Genomic DNA, 26,077 nt, shown 5'->3' on the forward strand with positions numbered 1-26,077 from the left:
ATCGCCAGCAGGCTGGACAACAGCAACACTCTCTACACCGGAATCTCCAAACAACTCCTACACAGACTCCAGACCATCCAGATCGCAACAGCTAAACTTAAGTTTGACATTCCACGCAGCACACCATCACACCCCACCTGAGGAAGCTTCATTGGCTCCCCATTCACAAACAAAGCCAATTCAAACTTCTCACGCACATGTACAAAACCCACTGGACCAGAATACCTGTACAGCCGCGTACACTTTCACCAGCCCACCGGACACCTACGCTCTGCCTCACTCTCACCCACTCCCTGCATCTGCAAATGTATAACTGGAAGTCGCTCATTCTCCTATATTGCACCCAAGACATTGAACGACCTCCCTGAACACATCAGAGCAGCATCCTCACTTTTTGAGTTCTGCAAAAGATGAAGAACTGGCTCTTCATATAATCACTTTGGGACCACACTCCTGCACACCCTGCCCAATCACCTGCATACTCTCTCGGCTGATTAGTGCACTCTACAAATCAACATAAAACAACATAATAAGAAGGAGGAGAAAGATAGGGGAAAACATCAAAGAGACAGGAAGAAAGAAAAAGAAAAAGGAAGAAGGAAGAAAAAAGAAGGAAGGAAGGAAAGAAGGAAAGAAGAAGAGAATAAAGATTTAAGGAAAGAAAGATGTAAACAAGGAAGAAATTAAAGCAAGAACGAAGGAAAGAAGAAATAAGAAAGAAAAGACGAAAAGAACGAAGGAAAGAAAGAAAAAAGCAAAGATGGAAAGAATGAAGGCAAGAAAAAAGAACGGAGAGGGAAGGAAAAAAGCAAATAAAGAAAGAAAGGAGAAAGAAATAAACAAGAAAGAAAGAAGGCAAGAGAGAAAGAAAGCAAGAAAGAAGAAAAGAAACCAGAAAAGAAATAAACAAAGAAGGACATTTTTAAAAGTGTGAAAAGTGCACCCAAATTAAATAGGATAAAGGCTGATTTTCTTCCTGAGCACAGATTGCTACAGGAACAGTGATGAAGTTGAGTCCATAATAAATGTACTCTGAAAGAATTGTCCACTTATACATTTCTATGTATAATGTTAAAACCTTTGGTGTGCGTACTTCATGTATGGTAAAAAGAGAATAACAATACAGAACAGTTTGAAATGGACGCAATCTGTTATGTTGTTAAATGCCAGACGTCAGATAAACAAAGGACACCTCAAATTAATTTACAACCGCAATGGCAGGAGACAAGAACCGATAAAGCGTGGAATGGGGCCTATGTTGACATCTGGTAGAAAGGTCCTGCTTTCACCTTAGGCTCTAAACACAAAAGCAACATTAAAGTAATTACAAAGTAAAAACAAAAACACTGGCTCTGAAGGGAACCATCTTGTGTGAGGATGTGCTCCTTGTGAAAGAGCAAAATGCAGTCACTCAAAGGGAAGTTAACCAGTGGCAAAAGTAATCTGACCCACTGTCCCATACTCTATGCTCTAGTGGGTGGAAGCAAAATGGGAATGACACATCAATAGACCAATGATTGAAGAGAGGTGACTGAAGGCCCCTATAAATAGGTATATTAGACATATCATTTTAGTAAAACCAAAAAGTCGTGGCTAACACCAGAACTCAAAACAGGTAGACTAAATGTCAAAAGTGGTCCCTCATCAGCCAGCAATTTCTTCAAATTTGCGTTCACGGTCCACATTTTCCAAAGAGCAGATTTCTTGAGGGAATCAAACACATAAAATAGTGGATTACCTCAGCCCAAGTAAACCTTACAGAAGAAGGGGTGACTACAAGCAGCGGCCACTCTTGTCTGTAATAGGCTGCGATGCAGATGGCCTGAATCGTCTTTCCCAAACCCATGTCGTCAGCCAAGAGTAGACGGCCTTCTCTGGATATGGCAAAGCTGAGAACAAAAAAGCAAAGGGAAATTGGTGGGTGTGCAATTTATGACAGAGATAATTATTTTTGTACTGCCATGCTTTTTTGGGGCTATTTAAACATTTGATTTTTTTAAACACTACATTTAACACACTAAAAACAAGGCAAATACAATCTTTTTAATGTTATTTCCAATACGATTCTAGAGTATAAAAAACATGTGGTACAGTTTGTCAGAATCATAATGTAACCACAAATCTTTTTTTTTTCTAAAGGCACATGGAACAATTGGTCCAAACTGGAACTCAGTGTTGTGGCATACCATTTTGGATCTCTTTTCAATACATATTTTAACTTAAGGAGGGGAAAACTCAGTTGAGATACACATCACCTACTTAACCACAACTAAACAGCTTTGGATGGATGTATATCAATTCTTCTCAAAATGTTCCCTTAATAGGGTAATAACATCAAATGATTACTTATTTTCAAACCCTAATGGTTCTCACCCATACCTGACCTGAGAGTAGCAAGTGTGGGGCAGGAGTGGAGGAAGACAGACTGTCATTGAAAGAAAACCCATAATAAAAGCACTCTAAACCAATGATTATGCTGTATGCCTCCCATGGCCCAGCCTTAATTTTGGGGGTAGACATCTTGGGAAATTCTAAGAGTTCTTGCTAGAGGCAACTGCACCTAGCAAGAAGTCTTAACCTCCTACCAGAATGATTTGCATTGTCTCCTGTGAATATATCCACCTTGCAGTATTGCCACTCAGACCAAAATACCAGATGGAGGCCAACAACTGCAGCGTCAGCATATTTTCTTTTCAGTGTTGACTGTTCACTGCTTTTCAACTGACTTTTCAAACTAAGGTCCACTAATATGAGATTCTGTTGGCCCCACAACTTCCATCTTTTTTAACAGCCATAAATTGCATATTCTTCACATCAACAGTAGTGTGTGCTTTCTTGCCTCTAGGAAACCTGGCTGGTAAAAATCAGGTTCACTGCACACTTCTGGAATTTGCTATATGCTTTTCGAGAGGCACCGAAGACTGTGATTCTGGACTTCATTAATTCTACCATATGTCATATCCCTCATCTTTCTCTCTGACATCACCAATCTCAGCTGCATGTCCCCAATTTGACTTGGGTAGTATTTTTCAGCTGTTGTTTAGTCACCATGAGTGAGGTTTCACTCTGTGTTAATCTGGTATGGTGAGGTTACAAGCCCCTGAAGCCTTTCCAAAGATGTTTCTATCAGCTGGGGCTGGAAAAAGGCTTTTGTCATTGTGTGCAATTGTGTCCAAAAAGAGACATTGACATGCAAAGGAACTTGAGTATATGCGACAGGTCACCAAACACATCTTAACTCAAGAGCCCCGAGGTATGACCAGACCCTCGATCACCAGTTATACATCAGGTGTGGCTTCACTCGGGTAACTCCCATGCTGCAGGCGAGTATTAAGAGGATTAAAGCAATGAGCTACCTGGGTAAGCAATGGGTCGACATGCCAGTTAAAGTGTCAGGATTGGAGGAAAGACACCGCAATATCCTAGGGGAACACAGCCCAGCGAGTCAAAGTCCTTCACCATTAGCACTAATCTGCCTCACTCTAGTTCCCATCAGTTGCCACAAGCCAGAATGACAAAAGATGACACGCAACAATCACAGCTAGCTCTGCCACACACAACCAGCACCTCGTTGTCATCTATACAATGGTTACTATCAACATGATAAATCAGGTTTAGCTAAAGCAGCTGCAGCAGCCAGCTTATCTGAAAGAACACTTTATAAAGTTAGCAGTCAGATGGTACAAAATGATTTAGGGTCAAAACAAAACAACGGAAAGCAGACTACACCATTAGGCATGGTCTGCGTTCACTCTGATCAGTGCCCAGGGCCATATATACACACACACACACTTACTTACCATGCGTGGTAAGGATTTCTGCATGATAAAGGTTGTGTGGAAAAGGTATGTGAGTGGTATTTGCATTTGTTTTAATGTCATACATCTGTTTGGGAGCACACGGAAAACAGTGTGCAGACAGGCACAACTGAGAAAGGCATGTGGACAATGGAGTGTGTGCAAGAGGGGTTGGGGCAAGCACACAGATCAAACAAGGGTTGGCTGGCAACCAGAGAACCCTCCTAAGCCCAGAAAATTCTACAGACTACACACCCAGGGGAATCCAGGGTGATGTCATTTGCACAGATCTCACTATGTATTCTAATCCAGAATGCCTTGCAAACCTCAAACTCTGGTTAAAATCACACATTTTTCTCACAAATCTGCTAGAGAAAGGTCCACAACCTGTGGGGATCAACAGAATTTCGATCACTCAGCATTCTCCTAATAAGAATAGGACCTCATTTGTGTGGTGGCCCTATCACCCATGATATGTATGGATTAAACAATGTATCATGCAAAGCGAACATGGGTGGGCGAGAGGGGAATAGGGAAGTAACATGGGGGAGGGGAGTACAGGAGGGAGGCATTTGGAAAACACCGTCACTATCGTGGAGTGCTTAGAAAAAAATGAAAAAAGTAGTACCCGAAAAAGCAATCTGTGGAAGCAGTAATGTGTCCACACTCCAGGAGATGGACAAACACAAGACGAGGAGGGAAAGCTTACGGAAGCTGACGAATAAGTAAGCAAGCAAACAAATGTGACAAAAAAAGCCAACCAATGGCAAGTAATGGGCAGTCTGGCCCATTACGGTAATGAAAGGCCTTGCAATTGTTATGCGAGACCTAAAAAATGATAGGTTTATTTCATGAGGGGAACTTATGAAATGATAGCATAATTTCGTGGTGTCTAAAACAAGGCTGACTTTGGGAGTTCATCCAAACCTCAGGCACATTTTGTGAAAATGGTTCAAAGTGGCACATTCTGCAACAATTTCCCGAAAATGTCTAAAGAGCTTTTGGGGGGTGCTTGTAATTTACAGACCACAATTACACATAGACGATCATTTTATCAATGCATCTTTTATCACGTCTACATTTTATTTCTTTTCGTTTTCTCATCTTTTCGATTTTAGCACAGAGCTTTAGGCCCATCCATCTCAAGCCTGAGAATTTATAGGGGAAAAGGTCCACAGAGCTCCCAATCTCGGACCACAGACGTAAGAGTCAGTAGCGTATGCAGTAGTATCAGAGCGGTTGCTCAGATTAAGCATGGAGACCGTACACGTTTAGACAGCTCACAGGCTACGTTCTCACACAGCAGCCACCATCACTCGAATATCACCTTCAAATGCAGATTTGCAAATGCAAGCATTTTGTTCCTAAATTCCAACTTGATCATTTTCATATCAATACATGCTACTCATTTTGGGGAAAAATAATCATAATAAACAATACAGAAACATTTGCATGTTCATGAAAAATATGGTATTTAGCCCTGAAATACCAACTGTTCATTCTTAGTGTATATGTTTAGAGCATCAGCGTGCCGCTTCACTGATTACTGACATTACTACTGACACACTTGGATAGATTCTGCCTTTCATGGCTGTGTGTCATCATTGCCTCAAGGCACGGATGCCCAAAATACATTTTTACCGTCTATATGTCAAGGCCAGCTTCAACCAAGGATGCCCATAGGATGCCACAAATGTCACCATGCGGCCCAAGCCAGTATATCAGGCGCAAACACCATCATTCCATGGTTAGTCAAAATACACCAATACCAAGAACAACAAAACCCGGGACAGCATTTTACCAGCTGGTACCCCAACACACCACCTCTTTCTCTCACAAACACAATGAAGCCTTGCTACCAAGTACATTTCTGAGCAATCCTGGTAAGCCAACATTTTGCTGTGACCAGGCCTAAAAAGAAATATACACTTGGGTGAAATAATACGGAAAGCCACAGGAGCCACACATTGGACATGGTGTCCTGGCAGGTTACTCTATTACGTTTTCTGTGGATTCTGCCTAAAACAAGCATTTGCAATGCAATAGGTCTCACATTGGTCCCCATGGGAGGTAACAAATGAGACAAGGTGGTACTAAGGAGGGACGACTAAGCCTATTGACCAATAACCAGCCACAGTTTACAGTGCACAATGGCACAAGCCAATGAAAAATATGGGCAGAGAGTGGGCGGAGCTTCAAGGCCCTACCTGAATACAGCATGCCCCGCAGAGCAGCGCATACGCTGCCCAGGCTCGATCCAAAAATCAGAGCCCAGGACTATTCAGAATTTAGATAACTATTTGAAGGAAGCATCACTGAAGATCTTGAAGAGAAAAGAACAACTGTGCAACCCATGCATCTGGCTCAGGAGAATAGACCCACATGCTCCGCTGACATTTTCCTGAATGGAGTCACGTAAACAAGGGAAGTACTGCTTGCCTGTCATATTGCCTTACGGTTTGTCCTTGTTGCAGATGCGCACAACAAGCATATTCAGTTAACTGCCCTATAGGTAAAGTAACACTTTGTATTTTTGGTTTTGGTTTTGAAAACCCTTGTTTTATCATTGACACTAGGCTTCCCTTTGATGTCAGCCAGAAACCTAAAATGCACCCGAAAGATTTAACATTATTTAATTTCACATCGTGCATGGGGCAATGTTGTCACCGTACTTTGTTTTCCACACTCCGTGAGATAACTTGAAAGCCTCCACGTTAATCGACAACAGAAACAAGCAGCATAACAATGTATATAGACGAAAAACAATTTCCCTTTGTGCCATAAAACAGTTGTAAAATCACATGCTTACAACTGCAAAGACATGGGTACAGAATGCATGCTTCCGCCCTTGTACTAATATATACAAAAGCAATGTATCTGAGCCATGTAGGCCAATGGGTTGGTCCTTACGTAATACATAAGGGCGCTATTTTCACAAGCTGGATGCCCCGACTGTACTCACGCAAAGTCATGAATGTACCCATTGGTAGAACAGCTGGACAGAAGAGATGTTCCTGTGTCCAGTTCAGAGTCTCAAGCCTGACTTCATAGCAGACGTCCACCTTAGTGGCTGAGCAAGAACCATCACAAAGTTGAGATGCCTTTCTGTACATCTTTGGCCAATCTCTGCACATTAGCAAACCATGGATGGTTTAAAACCCTGTGCCTACAGGACGATCGGGCACATCCCCGGTCAACCGTTCCAGATTATTATATACATATGGCCTGACGACTCAACTAAGGTTGGCTTTCAATCGTGATCCTTAAACTTTACAAACTAGGACGACAAAAATCTAAAGCTGCCTTTTTTGAAGAAAAAATTCGTCTCTCTTCTAATTCTTCCAGAGAAACATTCAAAATTATGAACATGCTTCTTAAAGTCCCAGCCCCCTCTTTGGTCCAGAATGACCCAGTACTGAGATGCAATCAGTTAGCAGAATTTTTCGACACCAAAATTCGGAAAATTCTAGATAGCCTCCCTCAATCCACCATCACTGAACTTGTCGAGATCCCTTCCCCCGACCCTACCTGTCCCCAACTTGAGGCTTTCAGTCCCATATCCAAAGAAGATTTTTGTAATATCTTTTCCACTATTAAAAGCGGCTCTCCCTCAGACCCAGTCCCGATGCACATTCTAAAGCAAACTTTAAACATCATTGCCCCGGTAGCCACGGAGTTACTCAACTCGTCGCTATCCTCGGGCATAGTGCCCTCGAGCTGGAAACAGGCCAGAGTCAAAACACTTTTAAAGAAACCAGGACTAGACATCTCCGATCTGGCCAACTTTCGCCCGATCTCGCTTCTACCTGGACTGAGCAAAGTTGCCGAAAAAGTGGTGAATAAGCAGATCTCCGAGTACCTAGAGGTTCACCATCTCCTCAGTGACTCTCAGACTGGTTTTCGCCCGGGTCAGGGCACAGACACCGCCCTTTTGGCGGTGACTGAAGAGGTAAGATGCATCTTGGATTCAGGGGGATCAGTAGCTCTGATCCTCCTGGATCTGAGTGCCGCATTCGATACCGTGGATCATGCTGTCCTGGCCCAACGCCTGGCTCTGCTGGGCATTACAGGATCAGCCCTCAAATGGTTGCAGTCCTACCTGGAGGAGAGATCCTTCAGGATCTGGGAAAATGGGTCCATGTCAGAGCCCTTCCCTCTTCAGTGTGGGGTGCCGCAGGGCTCCTCCCTCAGCCCCACACTGTTTAATGTCTACATGGCCCCGTTGGAGAAGGTGATAGCCCCATTCGGGGTTAAAGCTATAAGTTATGCCGACGACACGCAGCTTGTCGTCTCGCTGTCGCAACATGAGGGCAGCCCGGTTGATCTCCCAGACTGTCTTACAGCCATTTCCTCTTGGATGTCCAGTTCAAAACTTAAACTAAATGGATCTAAGACGGAGATCATGCTCCTAGGCAATCAATTCACCTCTCTGCCCCCTGAGATGTGGCCTGCCTGTATGGGAGATCTTCCACCCCCTAAGCAGCAAATAAAAAGCCTAGGGATTTGGTTCGAACCCCAACTGACCTTCAAGACCCATGCGCAGAAAGTGGTTGGAGGCTGCTTCGGCCTGCTCCGGGCAGCCCGGAAGGTACTTCCTCTCCTTCCGTTTCAATCTAGAAAGCTGTTAATCCAGGGTTTGATTTTGTCCAAACTGGATTATGGTAACTCCCTTTTCCTCGCAGCCCCTCTTGCTACCATCAAGACTCTTCAGCGAGCTCAGAATGCCGCAGCCAGGCTGTTGATGGGGGCGCCGAGGCGGGCCCCAGCCAAACCACTGCTGAAAGCCCTGCACTGGCTCCCCATCCAAGAGTGGGTCTCTTTCAAGTCCCTCTGTATCGCACATAAGACCTTGCAAGGTAAGGGCCCTCCAGCCTTGAGAGGATTGATCCGACCTTACAAGTCGATCAGGGCCCTTCGCTCCGATGGAGAAAATCTGGCCATTGTCCCACGAGTGAGGAAAGCACGAACAGGAGGCCGACGGTTCTCATTGAATGCGTCAAACAAATGGAATGCTCTCCCTAGAGAACTCCGAATGGAACCGGATCACCTGAAATTCAGAAGAGCACTTAAAACCTTTTTGTTCCCTACCACCCTCTAACCTTGCTTTCGCTTGAGTGTACCAGGTTCAGATCAGGATTAGCGCTGGGACGCTCCAGGGCAGCCATGCGCTCTACAAGTCCAAATCAAATCAAATCAAAATCAAATCAAAACAATTCATATAATCCTTGTAGTATGTTCTAGCTCTGCACACAACTGGGGAATAAATATTCAGACACCAAATTAACCACATTCTTGTTCACTCGTAACGGAGACAATGTTTTTTTAAGTATTAAGGGTGTGAGAAGAATTGCCCAGTTTTTATCTATGCGTAAGAAAGGTTCCTCAATGGAAACTGCCTGCAAATCACCAACTCTCTATGTTTCCATTCATGTATTGATTCAACTGGTGGTCTCATAAAACAACTTACTACCACCTTTAGCCCCATAAATGAGAGTCCGTGGTGCTGACATACATGTACAGACATTTAGGCTGATCCATAAATCTTCAATGATATCTAATGCAGTATTTCTTAAAATCACGTGCATGACTAAATAATGCTCATGGCAACATAATTGAAAGGAAACAATATGGACTTGGCTGCATTACAAGTATGTGAATTAGGACAGTGACGCTCCTTGAGAGGCTACCCACAGTTCTGTGACAGATTAAAATATCAGACTTGCAGGATCTCAGGTGTCAAACACAGTAGCCCTGGAGTAGTGGTGTGTTGGGAAAGATATCCCCTGTATGTTTGGCACGCATGCGCCTTTGCCCTGTATTAATCTGCATGTATGTTTTAAGCTGTCTCAGGACAGCATCTACCTCAAGCCAGAAATAGCTTGAACCAAAGTTGGCATTGAGGTGAGTTCTATAGCATTACAAGGTACCACTTGAATTGTCTGGAAGTTGAGTGGTCTATCCCACTCAACTGAGGGTGTTGAATGGAGGACAATAAGCATCTCTTTGAGGGGTCTAGGGTCTGCCTCCTGAAATGCAGTTCGAGTCAGAGTTGGGTGGATGCAAAGATTCAGTTTCCCTGACATACATCATCTCTGGAAGCTTGATGGCCAGGTTGTGTCCTTCAAAGTCGAAGCTGCAGGTCAGAGCAATCTCAGAGTGGTCTTCAAAGCCGACTTTGGGGCAGACTGTGTTGGGTTGGCACCTTGGGGTCAACTAGGGATGACTTCAAGTTGAGGATCGTTGTCCATGGGTCAATGTTTCTACAAAGGAGACGTAGATACTGGATCCTTTGACGTCGGTCATGGTATGGGAGTCTTTAGTATGGCCTTTGTCCTCTGTTCACTTTTCGGGTCCAAAAACTGGCCTCAACTCCACAGAACATTGATGCTGCTATTTATAACGTGTCCACTATTGTGAACTTTCTTTATTTTTAATGGCCTGACAGGCAAAACATGATGATTCATCGTGGTCCAGAGGTAAGAAGAGAAACTCTATGATGGTCCTACCAAGGGAACTTCATATTACGCTTAAGGAAAAACTGGAAGGGCGTGGTCTCCGTAACCCACACACAAATGAGTCATTCTCAAACAACCTGATCCCAAAGAGATCCTCTGAACCTAGTTGAATTCCAAGTATCACTGGTGAAAGTGGGGTTTTCAACGGCAATTCCAATTACTGGAGTCGAATGATTGTAGGCCTAGCCCAAGAAGTACGCACAAGTTTTCAGGAGTTGTGAAGCTGTGCCTACCTGCCCCTGCTCATTTTCTGACAGCCCATTATGTTACCTCCACTGAGCTTGACAAACCTGCAAGCCCACGAGAGATACTCCCTTCTCCCTTCTTCTTCAGATGTTAGCTTTTGGGAGTAACGGTACTGGACCTAATCTTTTCTAAAGTGCTCCCCGTCCCTCCTCTCGAGTGTTATATGAAGTCAAGGTCCCTGAAAGTGCTCCTCTTTATCGAGTGTGGCTACGGCCCTCTCTACAAAGGCTGTGTGCGACTGACAGTGGTGGTAGCATGAGTTTTGTTAAGGATAACAGGTTACTTTACCTGCATGTGAAAGCAGAACATGAGCTCTGGCAGTGTGGAAATCGCAGAAATTGCCGTAAGCATAAGCTGAAGCCATTTTAGTTGTGGTACCCATTTTGTTAGCCATGTGATTCTGCCGTCTTCACTGTTGCCTGCCTTTCTATTCTGCTTGAGTCATCAACTGTAGTTCACTCCTTCAGTACTGAGCCAGAGCAATGTATGAGCTCCGAAAGACCTGTAGCTGCTAGAATGCACCTGTCTTAGAATGTAACTGTCAGGCTGTTCCAACTGATGTACGCAGTTCTGCCTACCCTCCCACTCTGTTGACAAAGTGGTGTCTATCTGTCCATGTTAGTCGATAGCTATTCCTGTGTATGCCTGTACCTTCTATTTGAGTCTCCATGCTTACTGTGCAACAAACTTGGTTTCTGTACTCCTTGTACTACCTCATACAGTGCCCGAGGGTGTTGTATTGATGTAGTCCCACTCATGAGTGATTAATAAGCTTGTTATTTGATATTCCTGCTTCAGTGCCAATCTCTATTTTGTTGGTTTAAGGACCAGTGGACAGATAAGGGTGAACCCCTGCACCGGTGGGCCCCTAAAAAGGCCCATTTCTACAGCGGGAATTCAGAAGCATTGTGTGGGAGTTTCTCCTGACAGCCCACTGTCTTAAAATGTTGTCACACCATGCTATCAGTGGGGGTTTTAAGAAGAGTTTCAGGCACTGGATTGCCACAGAGCAGGCTCTTGTCAAGCAGTTTCCGAGGGACTGTAAGCAATCCAAACCGTTATTGTAAATTCAGGCAGGCAGTGTCCGAGCAAAGAATGGCGGTCTACCTTCAGCGTAGGTGTTATCACTCTGCAGAACCACAGCCAGAATGGTTCTAGTGGACCTGTTGTCATTGGTATTGCAGCAATTGGAATGCCTCATTCCACTCATCTTAAATTGCCCCAAATGTTATATCCAGATTTTCTCCAGTTTTGTGTAGGGAATCTGAATGCACCCATGAGCGGTCTCTGCGAAGGGATTGCTTAGTCTTTTCATTGGCCACGATGATCATCTCACTGTAGCTGCCAGTGAGGCACAAGAGGCCTCTGTTCAATGTCCTAGCACAGTGGGTGCAGGTTTATACTGAAGAGTGTTAGTGGTGATAAAGAGGACTCTACAAGTACAACAAATTACATCATTCAAAAAGAGGATTCTAGTTTACTAATTACATCCTCAGAAGTAGATTGAATTAATGTATCCCCTCCAATGCAGTGCTTAGAATTTCCATCAAACCTCTGGGATATTTTAAACTGCTGCTGTGACATGCTGTGCGGACAGGGTAAGAGCGAGCACGGCTGGTAGGAGTTCGTCTAGGTTGATAGCAGGTCAGTAGGGATATTTCGGTATCTCTTGTAGGCGTTAGTGCCTCCTGCAGCCCAAGCCTTAATTGGCGATCATGGAGTAGGTTGTGGTTATTAATTGATCTCATTTATAGTTAGTCAGGGACTCCTAGTTTGAGGAAGGGCACACTGATGAAGTTCCTAAAATTAGAATCCAGCGCTGGCAAAAAGTCCATGATCCCTTAAAGCTGGCTGATACACCGAGGAAAATAGAAGGCGTTGATATTATTTTCGAGGGCTGAAGTAGTAATAACTTAAAGTATTTATTGATTATGTTATTTAATGTACTGCGAGCCAGGACCCTGTGGGCACCTTGGAGCTCTTCGGTGATCCCTTTTAGAAGAGCTTGAGGCATTTTTGTTTCAGTGCAAATTACCAAACATCACCACTTCTGCCATCATTACCCAAGGATTCGCATTTAGTGTGTGACCCATGTGTGCCAGCCCTCAATTCTCCTTCATTCTTATCAGTTCTGATGACTAAGAGCTGTTCTGCCTCCCCAGATCACTTTATGGATCATGTTCCAAGTTGCACTGTTCTTTCAGCTGGCTCATTCAGATTTTCCCAGAATTCGTGTTCGATGATGTTGAAGTTTCTACTCTAAACATTCCTTTATGTATGTTCTCCTGCTTCATTTTATGGCTCTACAAAAAAACCTTTGTATTGACTAACGAGATGACCGCTTCTGCACTTTATGCCATGCCGGTTCTCTTTAGCGTCTGGTGTCTCTTGGGGACTCATATACACTATATGAAACAACAAGGTAAATGAAAGGGAGGATACGCAAGGGATATAGCTGAAATGGTTAACAGAAAAGCTGAGTGAGGAGAAGGCAGAAATGGACAATGTTATTTTAAGTTCAAAAGCGCATACATTTTTTATTATATGTGACAAATTTTTAAGTTCATTTCAAACAATTATGCACCGACAAATTAATATTTGTTGGAATAATCTCATTAAAGTGCTCTCAGAATGGACTACACACAAGGCAGTCATTAAGGAGCACATTATAGTAACCAGTAGAGGACACTGGTCATTGCTAAATGAGCTGGGACACAGCAGTATAGTAATAAACATTTTCATACTCTTGTACATAGCTCTTCTTCCTACCCAATGCCTGTGTAAGATGACATAAATGCACATTCTTTGGTGTGTGGTGGCAATTCACATCTTCTCAATGATCATAGCAAATAATCTCCGATATCACGATTAGCTAAAATGCCAAATGTCTGAAGGGATGACGACCAAAGTAAATTGTTTACAGAATTTATGGAAAGCTTGTAGAGTAGCAATGGCCTGTAAATGTGTGTGAGAACTCTGAATGATAAAATTCCTGTACAGAAAATGACATTGTATAGGTAATACGTGTTTTTGATGCATCTCTTACTGTCTCTTAGGTAACCAAAAGACGACTATCTTTACAATAACTAGACTAAGCGTGATATAACTAAAAAAGATGTCTTGAAATCCAAATTATAAATGGTCCTCGTTGTACTAGAGAGTGACTGACAAAGAAAGCAGGAAGGAGTTGTCACCATTTAGAGCCAGACGTTTGCCAATTCTTGCAGTAAAAGTGATAAAGTAGTACTTTTATTTAATCAAAGTGCCCTCTACCCCCTTATGCAGGTTAACTTCAAAATCTGAATCTTTTTTAAAGGAGACATTTTTTTATCTAAATTGGCTCCTGCTTAGATACTGCTGAAATGTTCTAAGGAGATATGCCGGAATGATGGACACTCTAAATGCCCTTTCTGCCCGAAAACCAGAAGGCTACTTGGAAATGTGGGAATGGCACTTCAGTCTTTAAAAAAAAAAGCATGAGGATGCATTTCACCCTCAACTGCTGGAAAGGGAAACAAGCCCGAAGCTCAGCCAAATACAAAGAAAGCAAAGAGGGCCTCATCCTAACCCATGACTTCTACTGGGGGTTCTTCAGACATACAGAGGAGTCCTTTTGAGGAGTTTGCTATGTGCCCTCCATCAGCATTAACCATTTCCTGCTCGCTTTCAAGACTTCATCATCGAGGTTTCAGTTAAAAAGTGCACCTGTAAGGGGGCGTGGCCAACGGCATGGCCAAGTAGGAAGAGAACCTCCGCAGCGACGGCTAGCTGATCTAGATCCGACACTCTATACCTGCCCAAAAGTCATGTTTTGGCGATAAGGGGATCGCTAAGAGTCCCGTCGCACCCTGGGAGCAAGAAGCGGAGCCCGCCGAAGAGTAAAACCGGAGCTATGGCGCTCGGAAGTTTGCGCCAGCTCCGACTAACTGCCCAAGATGGCGGCGGTCTACTGATCGGGCTCGGAAAGCCCGGAGGGGCGACGACAGTCGCGTTGTGCGGCCAAGCGGCAGCCTGGAGCGGTGACCGGAGCCCAGCACACGGTGGTATCCCGGCTGCGACGGAGCGGAGGGCAGTCAGGGGTCCAGAAGATCGACGGGGGCACGGCGCTGCAGGAAGCGAGTGAGGCGGCGAGGCCCAGCTCAGTGACCCGCAGGGGTAGGCAGGCGCAGCGGAGCAGAGCGCCCCCCGCCCTGACCTGAATCCTGCGGGCGAACCCCAGCGGCTCTGGAAGGGGGGCCGCCGACGGCAGCAGAGACGCCCTACGTGGTGGAGCAGGCCTACAGCACTAGAGACTCAACGTGTGGACTTCTCATCATTACATTTATGGCGACGATCTTAAGGAAGAACCTACACCTGTCAAGTCAAGAAGTACTTCAAACTAGAAGATATTAAGAAAGAAAACTACAAATTATTGAAAGGACCTCCTGCAACAAGAAAAGCTACCCCAACTGCCAGCATGACCCCACCAGTGACCTACAACCAGTCGCCCACAGCAGTCTGGCAGTTGTCCTGTGTAACAGTGAGTCTACAAATTTTAACTTGGAGCTGTGCCCTGACGCTGGGTAAGCCTGTTTGTACTGGCTTTGGGACTCACGCTGTATCTTCACTTGAGGATAAGCATTTTAGTAGACAACTCTGCATTTTGTCCTATTTACAAGGAGAGCCAAATTTATGCTGTGTTGGAGCTATGCCCTCTTTTGAAGCTGTACCTTTTAATGGGTTAAACCAAAATTGTTTTTACTCCTGGCTCATCCTATGTTATGCCTTCACTTGAGAATAGACAGTGTCTTTCTTCACCTACGTTTTTTTTGGGAAAGTAATGTGTTAAAAAAAACAACAACAAAAACGAAAGAGATATTTTCTTTTTCTTTCTATGGAGCACCTGATGGGGAGCCTTCTACCACTATTTGTGTTGATTACTACCATTGTGCTTTATTAGCTGGTTTCTATTGACTATTTATTCATGATATATCAAGAAATTAGCTCAAGGCAACTCCACTGGTCTGTTGGCAGTTCAACAGCGTATTTCGAATTTCAAATAAACATCCACGCGCTTACCTGCGCGAGCCTCTTGCCATGAATAGTCCTCTGGCATTCTCTGTTGTATTTCCGTCATCTGACTCATCAGCGCGTTTGGTGCATGGACGCACCGTGAGCCACTCGGAAAGACGTAAGAAAACGTGCCTCCATTTTGGGATGTTCTGTCAACCACGGCACTTTGGAGTTCTGACATCCTGTGAATGGCAGTGTCTGTTTCGTTTTGCCAACCACGATGTTTATGCCCTTGTAAATAAAGTTTTATTTAGTCAGTTTGAGTTAAGCTACGACGTGATGTCCTCGATCTACTCGGCATTTGCTTTTAATTAAACCTTTGTTTCTTCGATCCCAGGGGTATTATACTTTCAGCTTTTCTCAAACCTACATTTCTCCGATGTAATAGACAGCTGGGCAAGTGAACCCTCTCGCTTTCAACGGAGCGCTATGACTATTCTAAGGTACTGTGTTTTCATCCATTATTAAGGATAATTTTTCGGGAGCATAGATCGAGCTCCAGTGTTGCCTCCACATTACCTTCACTTTTACACGGTGACAAGCACACCAATGTCAATAAGATAATAATGTTTTGTGTTTATAAAACTTGCTTGTCTACCTCATTCCGGTGACAGGCACACCACTGTTATTGTGTTATTACAAGCTTTAGCAATGTAATGGGGGTTTAGAGAATGTTTTTACTTCACGATTATATGACAGTCTCACTACACTACATTTGCAGTGGGTTTTAGTTCCACCTGTGTAAATTATTGTTTGTGATGGGTCCTAGTCCCATTTACTTGCAGTGGGTTTTAGTCCCATCTGTTTAATTTAAATGTCTTTTGCGGTGGGTTCCAGTCCCATTTGCTAACTGTGGGTTTCAGTCCTACCTATTTAATTTGCTATGGGTTTGAGTCCCATTTGTTTGCAGTAGGTTTTAGTCCTGCTTGCGCGATTTCTATGTATTTGCGATGGGTCACAGTCCCATTTGTTTGTAGTGGGTCTTAGTCCCATCTACTTTATTTAAATGTTTTTGCTCTGCGGTTCAAGTCCCAGTTGCTTACAGTGGGTTTTAGTCCTACGTGCGAGGTTTCTTTGTATTTGCTATGGGTTACACTCCCATTTGTTTGTAGTGGGTTTTAGTCCCATCTACTTATTTTAAATGTTGTTGCTATGGGTTTCAGTCCCATTTGTTTGTAGTGGGTTATAGTCCCATCTACTTAATTTAAATTACTATAGTGGGTTTTAGTCCCACCTGGCACCTTGTCAGTTGTCCACACGGACCTAGTCTATTTTTATTTTTTGGGACTTTTGGGAGTGTGTATTGTTGTCAGAGGAGTTTTGCTAAGGTTTTAGTCCTATAGCATTATTTATCTAGAGTTTTGAACTTGTTTTGTGTTTTAATTCACATTTACTAATTTACCAGTCACTTTTAAGAGTCTAAGTTTTTAAAGTTTTACATCCACATATTTAGCTTATGTTTCTCTATTTATGTGCTTTTATACTTTATATGCTAAATATGTTTAGATTTTATGTAATTTATTGCTACTTTTACACTGTTCTCTTGCATTGCGTATTGTAGTTTGCTTAGAGGTAATAGTGTTTTGATGAGGTTTCACCTTTTCTATTCCTCATCTTTCTTGTTCATGAAATATAACTTTCTTTCATTCTTTCACTTTTCTTATTGTCTTTCTTTGTTTCTTTCCTTTTGAAGTTATATGAGAAGAGAGGATAGTTTATATAGATTATATGGTGTAAGAAAGGAGGATGGTTTATGCGTTTTTCGCATTCTTCTTTCTTTATTCTCTTTTTATGAGTATTCTCTCTTTGCTGTTCCTTTTTTCCACTTTTGCTTAATTTTCTAGCTTTCTTTTCCTTCTGTGCTCAGTTGCTGTTTTTAGCTTTTTGTTACCCGTTTGAGAGGAGAGGATAATGTAGTATCTTAGTATTCCCTATGCTACCCTTCTCTCCCTCCATTGGAATGTTCATATGATGCACCTTTCAGAATGTTGGTGTCCTGCCTATGAGATTACAGTTAGCTGGGCTGAGTACCATGACGGATGCTCCTGGTGGGGTCTCTCTATACAACTTGGAATAAAGCATCACTAAATACTACTCAACGTGTGGACTTCTCATCATTACATAGTGCCCAGTAGGTACTGTCCAACGTGTGAAGGCAGTGTGCACAGCATTGGTCTGGCACACAAAAATGGTGCAAATAAGAGATAAGACGGCAGCACCGCTAGGTTTTGTCTACGAGAATTAGCAACAATCTTGGACACATGCTCTTAACCAGGCTCCTGCGCCACAGGCGAGTGGCTCAATCTCCTGTGCTTGGACCCTATTCTAACCTGGAAGGAAGCTGGATGTTATTGATGAAACACAAGGTAGTTGAGGTGTAAGGCCATGAAAAGAAAGATTGCATTGAGTTTAAAAATCCTGATCGCCATGGACATCGGATGTGGATTGGTGCCTAGCAGCGGGAAAATATGTCTATGAATGGCATGTATGTCCAGGTGGTTTAACAAAAACAAAAAAACTGGGCTCTTTTGGGTGGTTGCCGCAGAATAAATGTAATTCTGATAGTAAAATATGGTGCAAAAGTGCCCTGTCTCATATATTTGGAGAGAGGTTTGCACTAGGTCAGGGGATGATCGACTTTGGCCATGTGTTGGTGAACAGGAATTTAACTAGCTCACGATAATACTATTACGAGAACTGCAATGCACAACTATCTTTTGGTAAATTGACTTTTTAGCTGCTGTTTTGCTTTGTTGCTGACTATTCACTGTTTCCGTATCGAGAAAAGCAATATTAAAGTCTTGTGCAGACTTTCAAGCGATGATGATGCTGAAGTCAGAGTAGTGACCGCTCCCATGGCAGATATGATCCTGGTGTACATTAAACACTTGGCATCCAATCACCACTGGCTGTGCCTTCTCTGCCTCCGGAGGCACCGACAGTACCAGACACCAGGCTCCAGCAGTATGAAGAGAGAATTAAGAACATTTTGAGGGAAAAATTCCTAAGGAGGTATCTCCCTTAAAAACAATCTAATGGACAGAGAAGTGAAGAGCATGGTGTTTGTGGTGGAGTGGAGTCAGAAAGCAGGGCTTTACGTACTCTCACACCACTATTTTACTTTTCCGTGTTGTGTCATACTACAGTCATGTCCCTCAAGCTAAGATGTCCTACACTGTGGGAAGTTGAGCTAGACATAAGATTACAATTAGTTTAAAATGTATAACATGCGATACTAGGGGGAAAAAAGAGGCAAACTGATTATCTTGTAGGGAGGGTAGCTTCAGTTCACAACTTGGCTCACAAAATAGAAGTAAAGTGGTGAACTGTAGGGATTATTATAATATCCAGAACACATAGTAAAAATATGATTTTTACACAAACTAAAAAGGGCAGATGGGCCTTCGCATCTCAAGATCCTCTGCAGGAGGCCTACTTATCTTGATATTGACCATCATAATAATTAGGATACAACAACGCCTCTTCAAATCTCATCATGCAAAATGGTTACACATGAGATGCAACAAAAAAACAAAATAAAATATCATCTGAAAAATAGTAAAACGACAGACAGACATTATAATATAATGGCTGCCTTCTAACACAGACTCATAATACAACATTCCTGATCTCCAATGGCTGTCAAGCTGGTGACAGTGTGAAGGGATCCTCCCCGCTCTAATACTAATACAAAGCTTAGGAAATAGATACATGTGTGACTTTTGACAAGACAACCAATGGGTAACAATGTGCCATTAACAAGGGATTGTTTCGAAAACGGAAACTAGTGCGTTTCCATCTCAGCACTCTAAAGACTGAAGGAAGTAAACAGTAAAACTCTGAGACAGTGGAAGGACACACCTGAAACCATATGATGATGTTGTAGAAAAACACACCTTGCAGTTTAGTGATGTATATTTCAGATTATGCATTTTTAATGTGTAGTAATGGAAATACCATAAAAATGTTTTTAAAAAAATGTATTATTAAATCTTCCATCTACTTATTACGTAGGTCTAAATGCCCAGAAGTACACCACTTAATGTGCATGCTAACTGGTGGACTTAAGAGTTACCATCATTTTGGGAGATCCCAAGCACAGACGAACAGGCAAGAGAGGCAGATGTGTTTCAGTTCCGGCACCCAACCACCTCCTGTCCTTGGCACCTTCATGTTCACTGTGCATGGATGATACTCTTATGGTTACCACAAAAACCTTCAGAAACCAGTCTCTAGTGTGATCCTCCCCTCCAGCCTCAGGTCCAAAAAGGTTGGACTGAAAGTTCTCTCTGTACCACGATGTAGCTCTGAAACAAGTGGATGCATCGTGGACTTTATCACTCGGACTGCCAATTGTAGACACTTGCTACTTTTCATTCAAGATGCTGTCATTCGTATCCATACCTGGATGGACCAACATTGGTAAACCTCTGCAATCCTATTCTTTGGTCCATAAAATCAGGTATAATTTTCTAGGTTTTCCGGGTGTCAGATTTTAAGGTCTCATGTCCTGCGTCTACAGGTAGTGTGTTTTGATCTGCACTAGTTGATCATCCATAATAATGTAAGTGAAAATCTTCCTTTCACTGATACCTACGTGATCCTACATTAGCAACTTTCCCAAAGACAGATATGTTTGTTTTTTGGGTGTAGAGAAAGAGAGAGAGAAAGAGAGATATTAGGCGATCTAACATTATTTGCTGTTACATTAGTAAGAGTGACCTACTTGACTCCGTCTCTCTGGAAGGGCATCAGGCTTTTCACCAGCTTGGAATCCACATCTGAAAGATCTGCCTCTGGAACATCTGCTGCACGTATTGACGTCTTCTCAAACTGAGCAGCAAAGGCTTGCACGACAGCTCTGGGAAGAGGTTCCATCTCTACTGTTGGGATGTTCCGTACTGCTTCACCTGTGAATCCAGACACTGGAGGATCAGTCAGGGAAGACATGTACTGTAGAGACACTACACAGGTGATCGATTCAACATCAATCAATACCCTCCTTCTGATGAATAAGTTACTTACCTTCGGTAATGCTTTATCTGGTAGAGATCAGATCTAGCTGCAAATTCCTTATCTTAGAATTATTCCCAGGTGCCAGACTGGATCTGGAAATGTTTCTAAAGCAGTACCTCAGCGCATCAGTAGAGGGTGCCGGATAACTCCACACAACGTTGTTCACTGAATATGACATCACCAAAGTCCAGGTTAGCCCTCTCCTGACGTCAGTTTCTTCTGCGACTACTTTTTGTGCTGTAACGCTAAGCCTCGTAGAGACACTGCCATGAAAACAAAGTGCCCAAAATGAATCCGCGATCAGAAAGATGCGCAGTATCATTGGTTAGTTGGAGTGTCTTAGATGTATATATATTTATTTTAAAAAACATATAGCACACATATTATATATAGTGCTATAGTTTTTTTTTTTAGCTCACGAAAAGCAGAAAGGTGCGGAGAAGGAATCTGGAAGAAAAGAGTACCAGTTCACAGAGCTGGGAGGATGGGTGGGGTGATAAGGAATCTGCAGCTAAATCTAGTCTCTACCAGCTAAGGCGTCACCTAAGGTAAGTAACTCAATTTATCTAATAGAGACGTCTAGCCGCAGATTCCTTAGATTAGAATAGATATCCAAGTAATACCATCCCGTTCTGTGAACGGATTCCAAGAAATATTCCCGACTAGTCTACCCGGTCTGCATAAGAAAAGAGAGACCGCTTGCCAGCAAGGGATGGGTGCAGCAAGGGATGGGTGAAAGAAAACATCCCTTCAAAAAACGTTGGCAGAACCCTGTACGGATCAGAATCCGCAGCCGTGCAAGACATTGGAGAAAATGCATGGCAGAAGAAAAAGACAAGTAGGAAGAACACTCCACAGAAACAAAGGAATACAATGTCCCCTGGAAGGACAACCGGTCAAAGAGACCAAGGCGCAGGGCTAAGGACCATAGCTAAACTATTGAGCCAAGCTCCCACTCATAGAAGTAGGCAAGGCAGAGGACTCCATTAATAGCTGATAAAGCATTGCGATCAACAGAAACAATCATGGCCATAGACCACGTTAGGCAGTGGAAACACTTTGAGAGAGAGGAGGCCCACTGGGACTATGCACTATAGAATCATGAGAAAAGAAGGTATAAAACACAAAGAAATAGAGTGGTATGAATATATTTATATGATATGTATGGGAGAGGAGTTGGCCTAACGGCTAGGGCGGTCGACCTCGAATCTGGGGCACTGGGTTCGAGTATCGGCAACTACGCTGAACATCCTGTGATTCTGGGCAAATCACTCAATCTCCCCGTGCCTAAAAAAAGATGAATGTGTCCTCATGTAACGCAACTGGTGCTATGTAAAGCGCTCCGATACCAGATTCAGGTCAATTTTGCAATATATAAAGCTCTATATATATAAAAAATATATACCGAATTCACACTGTATAATAATAAGTGCCAAAGAAGGGTATATGCTACGACCACAAGAGCAGCCATGGGCCTGAAGGTGAGACAACAGCATGCTGGTGAGAGGCAGAAGAACAAGAAAAGAAAACCGCAGGGAAGAAACAACCACGCTAGACTAGAGAAATAAAGACCACAATGGAGTACTGGAAAAAGGGACCGCAATGAACGGGCCAACAACTGGGAGGTAAAAATAGACATGGCTGCAGCATTTAAAGAATTAGCTTCGGAAGACCAACGCCAGAAAAAGAAAGTCCAATCAAAGGCCCAGTTTAAAGAAGAGAAGGAACATATGGGGAGGCAGTGCCCACAGCCTAGGAGGCCAGAAGCAAAGGAAAAAGTCCTCATATGCACAGGACAATTAGTACCCGGCCATAAGCCAGGGAATAACTTGGGCGAGGACCTTCACAACACCAAAGTTCATACTCAGTAGGCCATTAGGGCAAGGGAAACGAATTCCCAAGGGGAAGAACTGCAACAGCACTCGCAAGACCATGGAATATTAGCAACTGTATCAGTAGACTAGATTTGTGCATTGGTGTGATACATGGGGATATTTTTTGTTGCTGAGGAACACGTGTGCTGTGTTGTTGGTGTCTAGTTTGAGAGAGTAAAGAATAATACATGCGAGACGAGACCTGGAGAAGCAGACGGACTGCAGGACGAGGGAGAAAGGCAGAGGACGAGAAGACTGACAGAGGAAGGAGGCAGAGAAAGGGTGACTATCGGAAGCAGCAACGAGGGACGGAGAAAGGCACTAACCCAAACAAGGCGCAGAAGCAGACGGACTGCAGGACGAGGGAGAAAGGCAGAGGACGAGAAGACTGACAGAGGAAGGAGGCAGAGAAAGGGTGACTATCGGAAGCAGCAACGAGGGACGGGGAAAGGCACTAACCCAAACAAGGCGCAGAAGCAGACTGACTGCAGGACGAGGGAGAAAGGCAGAGGACGAGAAGACTGACAGAGGAAGGAGGCAGAGAAAGGGTGACTATCGGAAGCAGCAACGAGGGACGGGGAAAGGCACTAACCCAAACAAGGCGCACAATGCCCTGTGACCGCAGCTCTGTAGTAATGCTGACTTCAGCATTTTACAGCCATCGCGCGAGATGTTTTATGTGCGCGGAGGGAAGCCGGATGGGGCGGGAGAGCCTGGGGAGGGAATGCGAGCGAGGGGAGGCAGGCGGATTAGGAGGGAAGCCGGATGGGGGCGGGAGAGCCTGGTGGGGGGGCGGGAATGCGAGCGAGGGGAGCAGGCGGATTAGGGAGATGCGCGTGCTTGTGTGGTCACGTGACCCGCTTTTGTGGCCACGTGACCTCACATGCACTGTGAAGAAACCGCAGTGGTTTCACTAGCCGATCGAGCCCTTGAATTTTCGCCTATTACATTCGAAGCGAATGATAATAGGCGAAACCTAAAAAGGGAAGAAGACACACCTGAAGACCAGCACTGTGGTAACCAAAAAAAAGGGTACAGAATTGGGGGTGGGGAGGGGTGGAGGGTTGGGCGTGGTAGTGGGGGGTAATGAAAATGCTTTAAATCAAAAAGTGAAGCAACCGTGGCTTCGCGCAAGGCAGAAGCGGAGGTAAAAATTGGCCATGCAGAGGCATAGAAGAGGTAAGACGGATGAGTGGGCCACTTATTCCAGACACGGACAAGGAATGTACACAAGGAACCTCAGAAAGAAAAAGGGGCGGACAGGAGCTGGTGTTCCCTGTGTCTAACAAGAACTCGCGCAATCAATGTCTCACATGTGCAGCATTAGAGGGATGCATGTCTTGCAAGGGGCGTAATGGAGGACTGTGCGGGGGACCCCCAGAGTTTTTTGTTTTGGAGTGGCCTCCTCACCCTCTAAGCCACACCACTGCATGCTTTGCTGAATGCGTGCAATGGAATGAAATAAGAAAAAGTTAAACGCTCAGGAAAGCCCTACAGTGTAAGGCAGGCCCAACTGTTCAGGGGGCACCCATTGAGACTAAGGTCAATGAATGTCTGTGCGATCTTGGAGACACCAGGGGCCCTCATCACAGTCTGCAGGGGAGCCCCATTGTTTTGTGTTTGCCATTGTATCTCTGCAGGAGCTCTGTGAATCAAAGGGATGTTTCCTCCACCGGTTCCGTTGAACTCTAAAGGGCAGTAGCAATCTTGCTCAAAGATAGTTGTGAACATGATCTATGCAATCTTTTGTTATTGAGGTTAAACAATGATTTATAATCAAGGTATATAACTCCAAAAGAGTAGAAGAGCAAACAGCCCATACACTGTGAGTTATGTACCACCTTGGACTCAGTGTGGATACACTAGACCACCCGTCATCTCCATCTGAAATGAAGGAGAAAAGAAACAGCAGAACAACCTCAATAAGAGAAGTATACAAACCAGATATATAACCAAAAAAGGTGGGAGTACATCTTTCTGCATACACTCCAAAGCGAGCCCAAGAGCATTACAGCAAGCAGTGTACCCACAATCAAACTATTCAACAGCTACTCATATTACTCCCACTGTACACCGTAGGCCTGTGACGTAAGCGTTGGGAGGGAGGAGTTGAAAGCAGGCTTAGAATGTGGAGTTCTGACTTACAAGCAGCGGAATAAAGACCTGTAAAATTACTCTCCGTGTGTGGCGTAGTTATTGGCGAGAAGGACGCTGATGGGACAAGGACAAGAAGGCTGATAGGACGCTACAGAGTGGTGGCACAGCATTACGTATTTAGTTCAAATAATTCAGGACATGGGATTTATCTTCAAAAGGGCTTGTGGTGGAATGGCGAGGGCTGTGGATTAGGCAGTACTCAAGGTGAGGATAATGCTACTAAGAGGAATGTCTTAGTGAGGGGCAAACTAAAAAAAATATCCCGTTTGCCACGCGAGCGAGTGCCACTTGAGTAAAATTGAACAACAAAAAAGAGCTGTTTGGGAATTTCTTTGCAGGATGCTCACCAAAGGCCGCGCGCTCCGTGTAGAGTGGTGATGCGGGGCCTACCACGTGGGGACACACAGCCAGCAAGCACACGGACACCAGCAATGTACTTAGCCGGAAAGACCCCGAGCGGTCTTCCGCTTGTTTATTTATACCGAGGGGCGAGCCCGCCCCAAGGTTGCGTGTGCGTGCGTGCGTGCAAAGGATACAATGTATGTGAGAGCCCGGATGGCTCTCTACATCCCTCCTTTATTTTAGTCTCTTTCTGCAGGCACATTCATAGTCTCTTACTCATGGAGACGAACAAGCAAAGTCCAACAACCGTTGACTCGGCCTAGGGTTGGGCCGCAGGTTGTAGCGACGATCCTGGGTCCGAGGTAGTTCGACAACCCCAGCCGGGGTTGTCCTCGGACCCTCGCTCGCATCTTCGACCCTTGGCTGACTCCGCCCGACCGCAGGGCCTGGTGACACTGGCCTGGGTGGGGTGGCCATTCGCGGCAGAGTAGGTGTTGGATCAGAACCATTATCAAAGTCCATACTTTCTTGGTCTCCATGTTCCATTCCCTCGGTCCGTTGACGCACGCTGACATTGTCCTGTACCTTCTTGAAACATGAGGCATTCCTCGTCACGGTTTGGCCATTCCTCCTAGCTGTAATCATAGTCCCTTGCACTCGCTCCACTGTCCACATTTCTGGCTCAAAAGGAGTCCGAAACTTCCACCCAGGATGGCGATCCTTGACAACGACCGTGTCCCCCTGCTGGAGGGCTGGTTCTTTGGCATGCCGATGTGCGCTCGCTTTGATGTTGGTGGACTGTCGCCGGGCCTGTATGGCCTCAGCGTCCCTTTCTCCCGGCACCCACGTGTTGACAGTGGGAATGCCATCCCTTGGAGCTCGCTTGAACAGAACATGAGAGGGAGCACACTTGGTCGTTGAGTGGGGTGTCTGCCGATAGGCTCCAAGGAAGTCGTCCAGGGCGGCCTCCGGGTCTTCGCCGTTATCCACCGCAATCCGCAGCGCTCTGTTTAATGTCCGCATCAGCCTCTCGACTTCCCCGTTGGCTTGAGGCCACAGGGGTGTGATTTTCCGATGT

At 44.4% G+C, this 26,077-nt stretch overlaps 1 protein-coding gene across 1 annotated transcript in view; it reads right to left on the reverse strand.

Moving 5' to 3' along the window:
- SMARCAL1 (SNF2 related chromatin remodeling annealing helicase 1) overlaps positions 1–26,077 on the reverse strand; it is a 326,034-nt gene that overhangs the window by 139,171 nt on the left and 160,786 nt on the right. Inside the window, exons 6-7 of the mRNA XM_078679275.1 lie at positions 20,337–20,520; positions 1,739–1,889 (exon numbers count right to left, since the gene is read on the reverse strand). Coding sequence (XP_078535401.1) covers positions 1,739–1,889; positions 20,337–20,520 — 335 coding nt within the window. The remainder of the gene's footprint in view (positions 1–1,738; positions 1,890–20,336; positions 20,521–26,077) is intronic.

This window comes from Lissotriton helveticus, chromosome 3_1 (assembly GCF_964261635.1).
Source record: "Lissotriton helveticus chromosome 3_1, aLisHel1.1, whole genome shotgun sequence".
NCBI classification, from domain to species: domain Eukaryota; kingdom Metazoa; phylum Chordata; class Amphibia; order Caudata; family Salamandridae; genus Lissotriton; species Lissotriton helveticus.